The sequence below is a fragment of the Dryobates pubescens genome, chromosome 20 (genome assembly GCF_014839835.1).
Source record: "Dryobates pubescens isolate bDryPub1 chromosome 20, bDryPub1.pri, whole genome shotgun sequence".
Lineage (NCBI taxonomy): Eukaryota > Metazoa > Chordata > Aves > Piciformes > Picidae > Dryobates > Dryobates pubescens.
In genome coordinates this window covers 3556526-3570185 of record NC_071631.1, presented here as the reverse complement: position 1 = coordinate 3570185, position 13660 = coordinate 3556526, and the positions used below count along the sequence as shown (strand labels likewise).

At 45.0% G+C, this 13660-nt stretch overlaps 1 protein-coding gene across 5 annotated transcripts in view; it reads right to left on the bottom strand.

Moving 5' to 3' along the window:
• Nucleotides 1-13660, bottom strand: part of ZMYM4 (zinc finger MYM-type containing 4) — a 48230-nt gene that overhangs the window by 25714 nt on the left and 8856 nt on the right. For 4 of the 5 annotated variants that reach the window (XM_054170315.1, XM_054170316.1, XM_054170319.1 and 1 more), the window contains 8 exons: nucleotides 11992-12034; nucleotides 11068-11595; nucleotides 9464-9531; nucleotides 8657-8827; nucleotides 4957-5035; nucleotides 3855-4107; nucleotides 1393-1567; nucleotides 403-615 (listed from right to left, as the gene is read on the bottom strand). In XM_054170315.1, coding sequence (XP_054026290.1) covers nucleotides 403-615; nucleotides 1393-1567; nucleotides 3855-4107; nucleotides 4957-5035; nucleotides 8657-8827; nucleotides 9464-9531; nucleotides 11068-11595; nucleotides 11992-12034 — 1530 coding nt within the window. The remainder of the gene's footprint in view (nucleotides 1-402; nucleotides 616-1392; nucleotides 1568-3854; nucleotides 4108-4956; nucleotides 5036-8656; nucleotides 8828-9463; nucleotides 9532-11067; nucleotides 11596-11991; nucleotides 12035-13660) is intronic. The other variant, XM_054170318.1, reaches the window with a different exon arrangement.

The window sequence follows — 13660 nt, the reverse complement described above, 5'->3', positions numbered from 1 at the left end:
TCTCACTTAATTCAAATGCTACAAGTCTAGTTGAGAGATGTCCCTGCTCTGGCAGGGTGGTTGGAGTAGAGGATCTTTAAGGTCCCCTCCAACCTAAGCCATTCTGTGATTAATTTAATGGTGAATTCTCAAGGAGGGGACATCTTAAAGGCTAAAATAAGTCCCAGAGGGTTGCTGCTGAAGAGACCCACAATGTTTCCCCCCTCACTAGAATATTCTGTTAGTTGGCTCAGTGAGAAGGGAAACACAGCAGGGTGTGTGGGAACAGATTAAGCAGGAGAAGACCAAAAGAGTTATCTTGGGCCAAGACAGTAACAGAAACAACCAACTAACAAACTGGGTGCTCCTATAAACACCCCAAATCTAATCAAAGACCTCACTTCTAGCACTGCCAAAACACACCTGCTTGTATGCTGTCACACATGAAGAGCTGCAGAACTTTTTTGACTGTCCCTCTATCTGAAGCATGTGGCACTGGCCAGAGCCACTGTAGCAGTAGCCTCCACAGTTCTCACAGCAGTTCATGGTGAGGTTGTTAGCCGAGCGGAACTTGGAGAAGCAGGCATCGCTGCAGAGCTTGTGCACCACGTTCTGGTAGTTCACCTCATGCCTGATCTGGAAGAAAAGGAAGAATGTGTTACAAGGGTTTAGGTTCACAGACTGAATCAGGTTGGAAGGGACCCTCAAAGGTTATCTTGTTCAACCCCCCTGCAGTCAGCAGAGACATCGCCGACTAGCGCAGGCTGCCCAGGGCCACATCAAGTCTGATCGTGAATGTCTCCAGCGACAGGGCCTCAACCACCTCCCTGGGCAACCTCTTCCAGTATTTCACCACTTTCATTGTAAAGAACTTCTTCCTAATGCCTCATCCAAATCTCCCCTGCTCCAGTTTCAAACCATTGCCTCTGATCCCACCATTACAAGCCTTTCTAAACAGTCCATCCCCAGCCATCCTACAGGTCCCCTTCAGATGCTGAAATGGAGCTCTAAGGTCTCCCTGAAGTCTTCTCTTTTCCATGCTGTACAGCCCCAATTCTCTCAGCCTGCCTTCATAGGAGAGGTGCTCCAGTCTTCTGAACACCTTTGTGGCCTCCCCTGGACCATCCCCATCAGGTCCATGTCCCTCTTGTGTTAGGGGTCCCATAGCTGGCCGCAGCACTGCAGGTGAGGCTTCAGCAGAGCAGAGGGGCAGCATCACCTCACTCGACCTGCTGGCCACACTTCTTTTGATGCAACCCAGGCTGCCTTTGGCCTTCTGGGCTGCAGGTGCCCATGGTTGGCTCATGCCCAGCTTCTCACCCACCAGCACCCCCAAGTCCTGTATGTTTATCTCTAACAGAACAAGCTGGCCTGAGCTGAAGAAGAAGTTTGACTAAAGAAGTCTGCCATTACCACTGCGTTCTTCTGGCACACGCTGCATTTGGTTGAAATGCTGTTGGTGTGAATTGTAACAACAGGTTTCCTTTTCAGTTCATATGTAGAAAGACAAGACTGGCTGCAGAAATCCTTACTGGAGCTTGTGTTGTCAAACTGGGCAGTGATTACGTCCTTTGGGTTGAGAATGTCTCTATGGGGAAAAAGCCAAGCAAAGAGATAATTAAGGTTGGTTTCATGTCAACCTGCTGTCCCTTCTTTTTCTGCAGACTAAACGTTCTCTAGAAGAGGTAGATTCATTTAATTTAAAGCTTTTCTGTTTGCTTATCTTAGTATCTGACTTCCCTTTTCTTTTTCTTCCTTTGCCTCTTAGGAAAGCAGTTAAGAGGTCTAATTCTCAAGTGGATCTTTTGTGAAGCATTTTGCACCTGGACTTAGGGGTGGCCTACAAACGCATCAAGCTGCACCATTAAAGCTTTCAAAAGGAACTGGGCAAAGAGAAATGTTTTGCAGTCTTCACTAAAAGAAAATAACTGTAAAATTAGAAACCAGGATATGGGGAATATTTTCCTTTAGTACTGAAAAGAGCAATCATAATGGGGTAGGGAAAAAGCAAAGGTGGTGATTTATGATCACTATGTAGTTCTCTAGTCTCACTAGAATCATAGAATGGGTTAGGTAGGAAGGGACCTTAAAGATCACCTAGTTCAAACCTCCCTGCCACGGACAGGGACACCTTCCACTAGACTGGTTGCTCATGGCCTCATCCAGTCTGGCTTTGAACACCCCCAGGAAGAAGACATCCACAACCTTCCTGGGCAACCTATTCCAGAGTCTCACCATCCTCCTACTGAAGAACTTCTTCCTAAGATCCAGTCCAACCCTGCTCTCCCTCAGCTTCAAACCATTCCCCGTTCTCCTATTGCTAAGACTCCCTCCTTATGGTAATTCCCTCTGCAGCCTTCCTGCAGGATACTGGAAGGCAGCTCTAAGGTCCCCCCAGAGCCTTCTCTTCTCCAGGCTGAACAATCCCAGCTCCCTCAGCCTATCCTCACAGCAGAGGTGCTCCAGTCCTTTGATCATCTTTGTGGCCTCCAACAGCTCTGTGTCTTTCTTATGCTGGGGACACCAGCATGCAGGATGCAGTATTTGAGGTGGGGCCTCACCAGAGCAGAGTAAATCATAACTTTCCATCTCTTATCTCCCATCTGTAGTTCTCTGTAGTTATTCATTGCTGGATTTAACAACCTGACATTTCTCTTTATTCCCTCTTTTGAAGCAGTCATTCACAGAGAAGTTTCAAAGCTCTTAAGTAACACCCCAAAAAAAAAAAGGGAGAAAATAGAATTGCCATGGCTGGAAGGATTCCTCCTTCTCACTTGTCAGAGGCAAACCATTTTTCAACAGAATAAATACAAATTACAGCCCAGACTGCTAAATTTTGTTACAAGGCCTCCTCACACTTTGACAGCAAGTGGAAAGAATAATTAATTGTAGTCTCAAGCTTAAGTTCAGTTGACCTTGTGGAACTGAAAGTAATAAATCTGGTGGTGAAGAAATGATGAACAAAGCAGCATTCCTTTTGCAAAGGAGCTTTCTGAACATAAAAATCCTACACATGAATAATTTTCCTCTACAAAGAGATTGCAGCACACAATCAGTCTGCAAAGTTAGTTAGTTGCCTCAGGTTATTTATTTGCCTCGGGTTATTTATTGGCCTCAAGCTATTTATTTGCCTCAAGCTATTTATTTGCTTCAAGCCATTTCACCTTAAAAAGACAAGTCACAAAGGTCTCCTTTTGCTAATTTGGACAGAGTAATACAAATGAATACAAAATGGTAACAATTAAAATGAGGTTTAGAGCAGAAGGTTCAGGCCTGTGTTTCTAACAGGACTGTGGAACCTTTGCTACAAGGTTCTGGACCTTCCATAAAGAATTCTTTTTACCAAGTGGCTCACGTAAGTCAACCTCACCTTACTACTCCTAGACAGAAAGTAACTGATTCAGGTGGTGAAATCCCAACTACCTATAAAAAATAAACCAATTCTTACTGAATTTAATCTCTCTACACCTCCCAAAAGCAGCAGTGATGTATTTTGAACTTCTTCCTAAGATCCAGTCTAACCCTATTCTCCTTCAGCTTCAAACCATTCCCCCCTGTCCTGTTTTTAGACACCCTCAGGAAAAGTCCCTCTGCAGTCTTCCTGTAGGATCCCTTCAGGTATGAGAAGGCAGCTCTAAGGTCGTCCTGGAGCCTTCTCTTCTCTAGGCTGAACAACTCCGGCTCCCTCAGCTTTCTCAGCCAATCCTCACAGCCACTCCAACCCTTGGATCACCTTTATGGCCTCCTCTGGACTCACTCCAACAGTTTTCTGTCCTTCTTATGCTGGGGACAGCAGAAGTGGATGCAGTAGAGGAGATGAAGTCTCACAAGAGCAATATCAATCATTACTAGAACAAATTAAAAGACTGTCCTACTTTGAGCAGCTTGAGCAGGTTTTCTTGGTAGAAGCTGGTGGGCGAGAGACTGGAACAGTGTATCCAGTGAGGCACAGTGTGGAGCAGAAGAGCTGGGTAGAGCCTTTCCTCTGGTAGGCTGTTTGCCCCTTCTGCAGGATCTTTCTACAGCCAGAACAGGAAACCCGAACAGCTATGTTTGGAACTGAAGGAAGCATTTTACTCGTGCCAGAGGATGCCACAGCAGGCTGGAAACCTCCTGACAGATGTGAAGCTAAAAAAACAAGAAACCAAACCAACACCACACACAGACAGACAGAGAAAACAGAGTGAGTGCAATGTGCGAGTTCCACACAATTCACTTCTGTGCAGGGGGCAAGCACAACGTTTATGACTTTATTTGGGTTGTCAGGGGCTAAAGGAGAAACTAAATGGCAGAAATAAACACCCTGGGCTGCTTTGCTGCATAGCAGAAAGTTTCAGCTACTCTTAAGGCTGAGAATGCACTTTTAATGTCTCTTTCACATTCAATTTGCCTTTGCCTCAAAATTACAATTATTTTTTAACCTATGAATTTCATTGTCTCTTTCCCCCCCCCCCCCCCCCCCCCCCCCCTCTAATCCCTTTTCTTGTTTGTTTCTCATAGTCTCTCTTTTTGGTTTTGTATCTCATAGTCTCTTTATTTGGTTTTGTTTCTCATTGTCTCTCTTTTTTTCCTATCATTGTCTCTTTTTTTCTCTCATTGTCTTTTGTTTCTCATTGTCTCTCTTTTTTATTGCATCTCATTCTTTTTTTGTTGCATCTCATTCTCTCTTTTTTTTGTTGCATCTCATTCTCTCTTTTTTGTTGCATCTCATTCTCTCTCTCTTTTTTTTGTTGCATCTCATTCTCTCTCTCTTTTTTTTGTTGCATCTCATTCTCTCTCTCTTTTTTTTGTTGCATCTCATTCTCTTTTTTGTTGCATCTCATTCTCTCTTTTTTTTGTTGCATCTCATTGTCCCTCTCTTCATTTTTATCTTTTGGTGTCAGGAAGAGGAAAGGAAATGCAGAACAAACTGTAAGACACAAGGTGATCTATTTGGATAAATGTCAAATGAAGTTAATCAATGCCTGTTTTCCTTACCAAGAGGATTGCCAGTGACTGAAAACACAGCACTGATTTTCAGCTCCCCTTCCTGAGTTTTTGGCTGTTGGCCGTACTCCTAAAACAAAAGGAGAGGAAAAGGAGAACACACACATGTGGTAAGAGGTTACATGACTGCCAGTCTTTCACAAAGCTGTACTGAATCTTAAGGAAGAGCAAGTCTCCTAAGCCTGCTGCAGAGGCCAGGCTTAGAGATGGTTGCTCTATGTGCACCACACAGAGAACCTACTCAGAGGTTCCCAGCAAACTGCATCCAAGGCTTGTCATGTAGAAAGGGCAAAGAGTGGCTCCCTGGTGTGTTGCCCTTTCCAGCTGTGCTCCAAGACTCCTCAGAATTCAGCCAAACCTTAAGAGAAACCTCTGCTTTCCTCTCACACAGACTTGCCATCCAGAAGTGCTCTGCAACCCATGCCCCTACTCCATGAACAAGTTTTGTTGTCACAGCCACAGACCATAACAATGAAACAGAATGAGAGGAAATGGCCTGAAATTGTGCCAGGGGAGGTTTAGGTCAGAGATTAGGAACTATTTATTGACTGCAGGAGTGGTCAGGCATTGGTACAGGCTGCCTAGGGAAGTGGTGGAACCACCATCCCTGGAGGTGTTTGAGAAACCTGTGGCCCTGGCACTCTGGGACATGGTTTAGTGGCCATGGTGGTGTTGGGCTGATGGTTGGACTGGATGATCTCAGAGGACTTCTCCAACCAAAACAATTCCATGATTCTATGAAACAGAAACTGGGATCTGGATGGTGAGAAGCATTCTGTTCTTAGCCAGGTGTTATGCACCTTGGAGGAGCCTAAGGGGCAGTTTGCAGCAGGATCAAAGCTGGCACACCACTAGAGCCAGGCCAGCACAGTCCCTGCTCAGCCTGGCTTCAGCGAGGCGGGGACTGGCCTCATGCTTTCTAGAGGACAAGCAAATCCCTCCAGACAGTTGCTGGAGGAATAGCTGTCATACTATAAATTACCAGTTTACTCCACAGCAGCTATTCATCCTCTGACACCATGCCTGTGCTCTCCAGAGAAATCTGAACCCTAAAGCAGCTTGTAGCACTCTACATGTAAATCTTAATAGGCTGAAAACCATAATCTCCTGGAACTACAGAGATGGCAAGATTTAACCTACTTACAGTCATCTGAGAGGAGTGAGGGCATGATGTCATGTTATGACTGAGCTAAACTCAGGGCTGCTGTCTGGCTACAAGGTAAAGCCAATTCAAAAAAATCCCTAAGCAAAATTAAGCTCTTGCTTCCCAGCAGCAGCAAACTGCTCCCTCAGCTTAAGGCAGCTCCTAAACCCACACACTAACATCCACACCTAGCTTCCACACGTGCTTACACCTCACACCACTCTTACTCCTGTGGGAAAATTCAAAATTTCTCTACTGAGAAAACCAAACTTTCTCACCAGGTCTCCCAGGACAGCAGGCAATGGTATTTAGTCACTATGTGAACCATCAGACTGAAACACTTGAGGAAGAGAAGCTGTGTATGGCCATGTCATAGATTCATAGAATGGTTTGGGTTGGAAAGGACCTTAAAGATTATCCAGTCCCAACCTCCCTGCCATGGCCAGGGACACCTTTCACTAGCCCAGGTGGCTCAAAGCTTCATCCAACCTGGCCTTGAACACCTCCAGGGAGGGAGCATCCATGACCTCCCTGGACAACCCATTCCACCCTCACTGGAAAGAATTTCTTCTTAATCTCCAGTCTAAAGCTCCCCTCTTCCAGCTCAAAGCTATTCCCCCTCATCCCATCACTACAAGACCTTGTAAAAAGTCCCTCCCCAGCTTTCTTTCAGGTTCCCTTTAGGTACTGGAAGGACACTCCAAGGTCTTCCCAGAGCCTTCTCTTCTTCAGGCTGAACAACCCCAGCTCCCTCAGCCTGTCCCCATAGCAGAGGTTCTCCATTTCTCTGATCATCTTCGTAGTCTCCTCTGGCCCTGCTCCAGCAGCTCCATGTCCCTCTTTTACTAAGGGCACCAGAACTGGATGCAGTAGTCCTGGTGAGGTCTCACAAGAGCAGGGCAGAAGGGAAGAATCACCTCCCTCATCCTGCTGGTCAGACATGACCCATGCCATGAAGCCAGGTTTCAAAGCACGGCGGGTTTTTGGTGCCACAGATCCAAACCACATTACTTGCAGAAATAGATTTTTTTAGAGCATTGTAACTGCAGTTTTATCCTTAGTCAAGAGTAGTAAGAGAAATGGAAGCAAATCCTGACATCAGCTATGCATGACCAAGCATCACAGCAGTGTAACAGTGCTGAAAGCCAAGAACCTTTAGCTCCAGCTATTGGTTACAGCAGGAAATGGCTCTTGGCTTTCACAGTGCATGAAAAAAACCAACCTCAAAGCCCACATTAACTCCCACCTAAAGCAGAACCAAATGAACCTTCACCAGTTCTCATGCTCTTCCAGTATCAGGCAGAGTTGATAAGTACAGGATTTTACTCCAGGAAATAATAAATTTGAAGAATACAATATTTGCTATTGACATTCCTCAAAGGCTTCACTTTTACTGGTTAATAAGATCTTTGATAACCACACACGTCTCACACTGCATTCCACACCAATCCCCACAGCAGATGCCATCTTGAGAAGACAAAAGACCAGACAGATTTAGCTAATCTCCATGTGGTTTGACATTCTGTACACCACAGGAAAAAACAAACCCAAAGAGCCTCACAGACACTGAACAAATTGCAAGGGCAGTGAAGTCTGAATAGTTTCAAATACTTAGGTGTTGCTTCTGTGTTTCATTAAGCTAAGATTATTATGAGAAGGGAAGGAAAAAACATGTTGGGAAGCCAGGCCCAGAGAGAAGAGGAGGTACAGCAGCAGTGCACAGAATGGTGCTAGAAAAGCTAATGCCTGCAGAAGAACAACCAGCACTCTGCTGTGGATGCAAGTGGGAGGAATCACCTTGGGAAGCTTTGCACACCTTTAATTGTTTGTAAAGTCTGGCACAGAACCCAAATATTAGCAGTGAGGGGATAGGAATTGTCATACAGATCATTTCCCTGGCAAGCCAGGGCCCAAGAGAGCAGCATCCTTGCCCCTACACTGCTCAATCCACAGATCAGACCTTCTCCATTTTGCAGTTCCTGTATTGCCATCAAAATGTCAGTCTCAAATGAGAAAGCCACTTCAACTGACCTGGCTGCTGTCTACATTTCAACATTTGGCTAAGGTTAAGATTTCTAAGTGTTCATTTCAACTAAGAACAGGACAACAAAGCCCTGTGGTTACAAAGATAACCACGAAGAGAGGGAAGCAGCAGGAACAGCACCATCTCAACTACACATCTCTACCTGGGACTGCTCACCAAGCAACCAGTAAATCCCCAGTTGCATTTGATTTCCTAGTGAGGCCTGGTGTCTTTCCTAATGGGAGTCTGAAAGTATTTTGCTTTGTCTGGAACCCCCCCCCCCAAGAAAAGAAAAAGAAGCCAAACATTCTCGGTCACATGGTAACATGACATCAAAAAGTTGGGAGGGTTGGGTTTCATGGTAGTGTTAAAGAGGGGAGCGGGGGAGGGGACAAAAAGTCCTTCCACTAAGCTATGATCTTCAGGTCAGATTTCGGTCACCAAAGCAAAGAAACTGCTGGGTTTGTGGCCAGCTTATGCGGTCAGCTGTCAGACCAAAGGGAGAAATGCAATGGGAAACTTACCTCAGAATTATCAGGTTCATCTTTAATTTTGTCTAATAGTCCCTGCTGTGGGGCCATAGCTTTATCATATTCGTCATCCAAAGGCTCCTCCTTAATTCTAATATTTGGTGCAAAGGAATTCCCCAGCTCTTGTCCAATAGATTCCTTACTAGAAAATAGGTAGCTAGACTCCTGAAACAATAATATGAAAAAGAATTCACCCTCCTGCATCTGCCATGAGGAGTTGGGCTGCTGCCAAGGGGAGTTTCTGCTGCAGACCAAGAGAAATGGGTCCTGCCACTGGAAGGTGGGAGAAATGATGGGCAGCGGCTGCTGCCTCTACCTCCCTGTGACACCCTCTTGCCATCCCACCCCCAATCCTTTCCACTCCTCTGGATAAAGCAGAAGCCACCCAGCTCTCTAAGTTGGCTGTCAGCAGGGGCAACTCAGCTGTTGGGGCAGTGTCTCCTGTTGATAGAGCTGTTCCCTGTCTCATCTGGAAAAAAGGCAGCAGGTCAGATGGATGCATCCAAGGTCTAGATTCGACTCACCAGTCAGTCAGACCATGCTGAACGTGAAAAGTGGCTACCAAAGGAATCCTCAATCCAAAGGGGGGGTGTGTCAGCAAAACTTTACGACATTATATGCACTGTTTAAGTAGCAAAGATGGCTAAGAGGCAGAAGATCAGTTTTCTTGACACTCAAATTTACACTCTAATACCAAAACCAACCAACCAACCAACAAAAAAACCACACCAAAAAAAGTATTTTGAATTATTCCAGCATACTGCTGCACTTGCAAAAGTGTTTGAAAGATCTATAGCTTACCCTGAAGTTAGTTTCTGGAGTTTGTGGCGCTAACTGCGTCCGTAATGTTTCTTCTACTTGATTATGAACTGAGGAAAACATATACATTAAATAGAAATGAATACAGTTTCCAAGGCATTTCCGTTCAAACCTACCCAGAGTCTCACGCTGAGCCCCAACCCCACAGACTGGCAGCACCTCAGAAGGGTGAAACTCCTCCCTCTCTCCTCCCTGCAGACAAGATGCTAATCCCTAAGGAGAGCTGACACCGTTTTGGGGGGGCATTATTTTCCCATTCCACTGCAACGGTTGTAGAATTCAGAGGGGAGCTGTTCACAGAGAATTTTTCTACACCCCAGTGGGTTCTGAAGTCTCCTCTGTTTTGACATTTAAATGAGAAAATATTTGTCAGAGCAACAACTTTGACCCTTTTCTTTGCTGTTCTGGTCTTTTGCCTTTCCCCTCCTTGTCAGGAAACAGCTGCTCCTGCTTTTGTTGAGCATTTATCTTTAAAACATTCAGGATTTTCCCAGATCTTGCATGCTGCCTATTGCTGTCTGAACTCCTGAGCACTCCACCTGAGGCTGCACAGCTTTCAGTGACAACCTTGCAGCAGCAGCAGGTAGCCCCAATTTTCTTTAGCACAGCAATGTTATTTGCTTGATTTCTACCTGAAGGTAAAAGTCAGGAGACATTTCAAAAGCCCTGTCTTGCTCCTCTATCATTTGTGCACAACATGGAAGCACTGACTTTTAAGGTGCTGCTACTAAACAATGTTTGAATATCAGAACTGTGAGCTGTGAACATGCACAAGTAGCCAGGAGGCTCTCACTTGGTGGCCAAGCCTCTCTCCAACCCTCTCCTGAATAAAATTAAATCATGCTGCAGCCTAGTTATCCTTAACTCCTTCATTCACTGCTCCTCTGCAACTTTCAGAGCTTGGGAAGTCAAAAACAAGTGTATGGGCAGCAAGACTCAAATAAGAAATGGATCACTGGTATCTTCTGGTTGGATAAAGTCCAAGACACAAGTATCTGAGGAAAAAGGAGAGCAGTCTCCCAGGAAAAGCAGATCTCAGATTATTCTCTGACTTACTCCCTGCAGACACTAAGAGCATTCCTAGCAAGCCTTTTTGTGATGATTCCATCAAATGCTTTACATATTCATCAGTGAAGAATTGCTACTTGGCTCAAAAAACCCATCCTTCCTGGCCATCAATTTAACCTAAACTTCACCTTGGTTTGTTTTGTGTGGTTTTTTTTTAGTGGAGTTCCAACATCTACAAAAACCAGCAAGAAAAAAACCAACCCAAACCAAACAGAAGGAACCTTGAACTGCCACCCAGCTGGGTTTAGTTTTATCACCACAACAAAGGATATGGTGAGGATCTGAAGCGAGCTGTGGAGGATGAGAACCCCCACCTAGCGCTGCCAAACCCTTCTGCAAACCCCAGTCCTAACACAGAGCTGGTTGTGTCTCAGGGCTCCTTGGAAGCCTCCCTACATGCAGCTAGGCATGTTCTCTTCCACAGGACTGGATGTTTCCTAATTAGTCCTACTGCTAATTTCTGTCTAGCTCTTTCTTCCTCTGTGCTGGGCAGCCAGGTCTACGATGTCAAGAGTTACCTGCTTTGTCAAGAAAACTGCTTTTCAATCTAGAATCCATATCTTTAGGGATTTTTTCCAACCGTTTGTCATGCTCTTGGAAATGTCCTTCTCTACTCTTGTCCTTTGCTGAGAAAGTCTCTTTGCCATTATCTCTGGTTATGCTAAAATCTTTTCGGAGCGATTTAAACACAGGGCCCTGCTCAAAAGGCGAAGCCAGATCCTTCTGGATGGCATTCTGAAGCTGAATTTCTTTTTCACTGTCCAAGTCATGCTCTGCGACCCTCTTGCCCTCCTCCAGGTGGTCTTCGACGTGGATGGCCGTGGAAAGACTGACTTTCGGAGGGAAACTGTGATCATCTTCGTTGTCGCTCCCAACAACAGGTATGCCTGCAAGGTCCTCAGAGTTCAGGAAATAATCATCCTCTTCATCCAGCAGCGAGCTTTCAGATCCCGTCCGAGTCTGGATCCCGTACGCGAGGCTGTCCAGGCCGGGTCCTAAGTTGCGGTCACCGTCCTCAGCCATTTCTGCGTCCACGATCTCCTCATCTAGGGAGAAAAAAACAATAAGCCAAAGAGAAACAGTCAGGAAAGAAATCACCAACTTGATGCGTAACAAACAACAGTGTGTCTTCTGCTAATCTGCCTGATGTTGCAATTCCTTCCACACTTCAAGCATTCCTGGCCCAACCGAGTTCTGCCCCACTCACTGCGGAGCGAAGCAGAAGCTGAAGTGAGCAAAACTAAGCCAAGAAAGACAAAATCCAAACCCCGTGAACAGTTCATCTCACTTCTAACACTCGTGGAGAAGGCAATGCAGGGAGGGAAGGAGCAGTAAGGGCAGGGACAAGGGCAGGATAGTAGGTTTTTTCTCCAGTAGCAGTGACACTTGTAAGAAATGCTTTGTGAAATGATGGCCTTATAGAAAGAAATAACAATACTTACATTGTTCTGTAATATCAAATACCGCATCAGATTTATCTTCAAACTGCAAAAAGGAAAGCACTAGATCATTATCTTGGTCAGCTGCCATGGACTTTGCTAAAAAGTATCTGATCAAAACCAACACCAAGGATCTCCTTCCTTTTCTTGCCCCAAGCAAAGTCCTATGAGCTAAGGCTGTTACATGGCCGAGAAGTCACACTCTGCCTGATGGGTTCAGAGGTACACAGAGAAAAGCACGCAATAGAAGTTTAGGATTAATGTTGCTTCACAGAGAAAGTGGAGGAGAGAAGGGAGGGAATGGCAGAATTTTCACTTCTACATGAGATGCCTGGACCAGCTGAAGATCATAGATTCTGCCCTCTTTGATAATCTTCATTTCCTCTGAAGGTTAGGAACGGAAAACTGGCAGCAGATACAGCTCCCACTGACGTGGGCTGCACGGATCCAAAGGTTTCCTCTCTCCTACAGGGAATGTTCCCTTTCCAGGAGCGGGAAAATGTAATCCTTAACTTCCTAACAGTTACCAGACCACGAGTGCCAGTAGGAGCCTAACCAAAGAAGCAGCAGATGACTCTAAACATCTGTTTACATTAAACATTCTCTGACAGACTAAAGTTGATGGCATGCTTGAATGCTGTCTGAAGAAGAGCACACACTCAGCATAATTAAAGTCTCCTTTAGAATGTCCAACTCATTTGCATCCTTGCCTTCTGCCTGAAAAATAACAGCAATTCATTTCAGTCATCTCTCCCCTTTCACTGTGTCTCCAGCTCTGTACTCTCTCTTCTGGTAGATCCTGATCACGCTTCAATTCTTAAGCCATCTTAAGGAAAGTAATGGGATTTGATAGCAAAGGGATGATCTCTAATTTCATTTAAGTCAAGTCATTTAGTTGATAAATCCAATATTCAACAGGACTGTGATGGGACCTATCAGTTTGGTAACTAAAAGGCATAAAAAAAGGCCAGCAGTCTCTTTCCAGTATCACTTGCAGGTCTATAAAGTTAGCTCCTTCAGCTTAACCTGACACATGTGGAATAGAGAGGACCTGTCCAGCATCTTCAATAGCAAAACAATTTGACATCAAAATTCCCCAGCTTGTCTGAGCAGACAATCAAAGCTGGAAATACAGAATCAAAAGAAAACCCTAAAGTTCTACTTCTGCACATGGCTGATGCAAGTCTATGCATTGTAGTTATCTAAACAGCAAAAAGAGTGAGTGAAGACCTTCCAGGAAGGTTTGTAAGGCCCCAGCTCTGTCACTGCTGCTGTGATTCCAGGAGAGTGTCCAAAGATGTAAGTTTAACGTTGACCTAGAAGGCCTCTTGCAGTCAACTAAGTTCATAGCAGTGTAAAATTAACCCCCATAAAATGTGATCTACTTCATACTAATAGCAGATGCTGAGGACAAGGACAGAGCTGCTGCACTGTTTTTACTGAACAAAAACCCCAACTTGTTGCTATTTGATAGTAATACCAGAGTGTGAATGAAGCCTTGAGAGGTAAAACCAACAGCCTAGATCCTTTCCTCTCTGATGACCTTCCTTGATCCTTTTTCTTGCTTCCTGTCAGCAATGCTCTTTCTTCTCCAAAAAAGTCTCAGACAATTTGCTGGTTGAGTGAGAATTTCCAGTTGAGGTGAAGCGTTTGATCATCCTTTTCTTGAAGC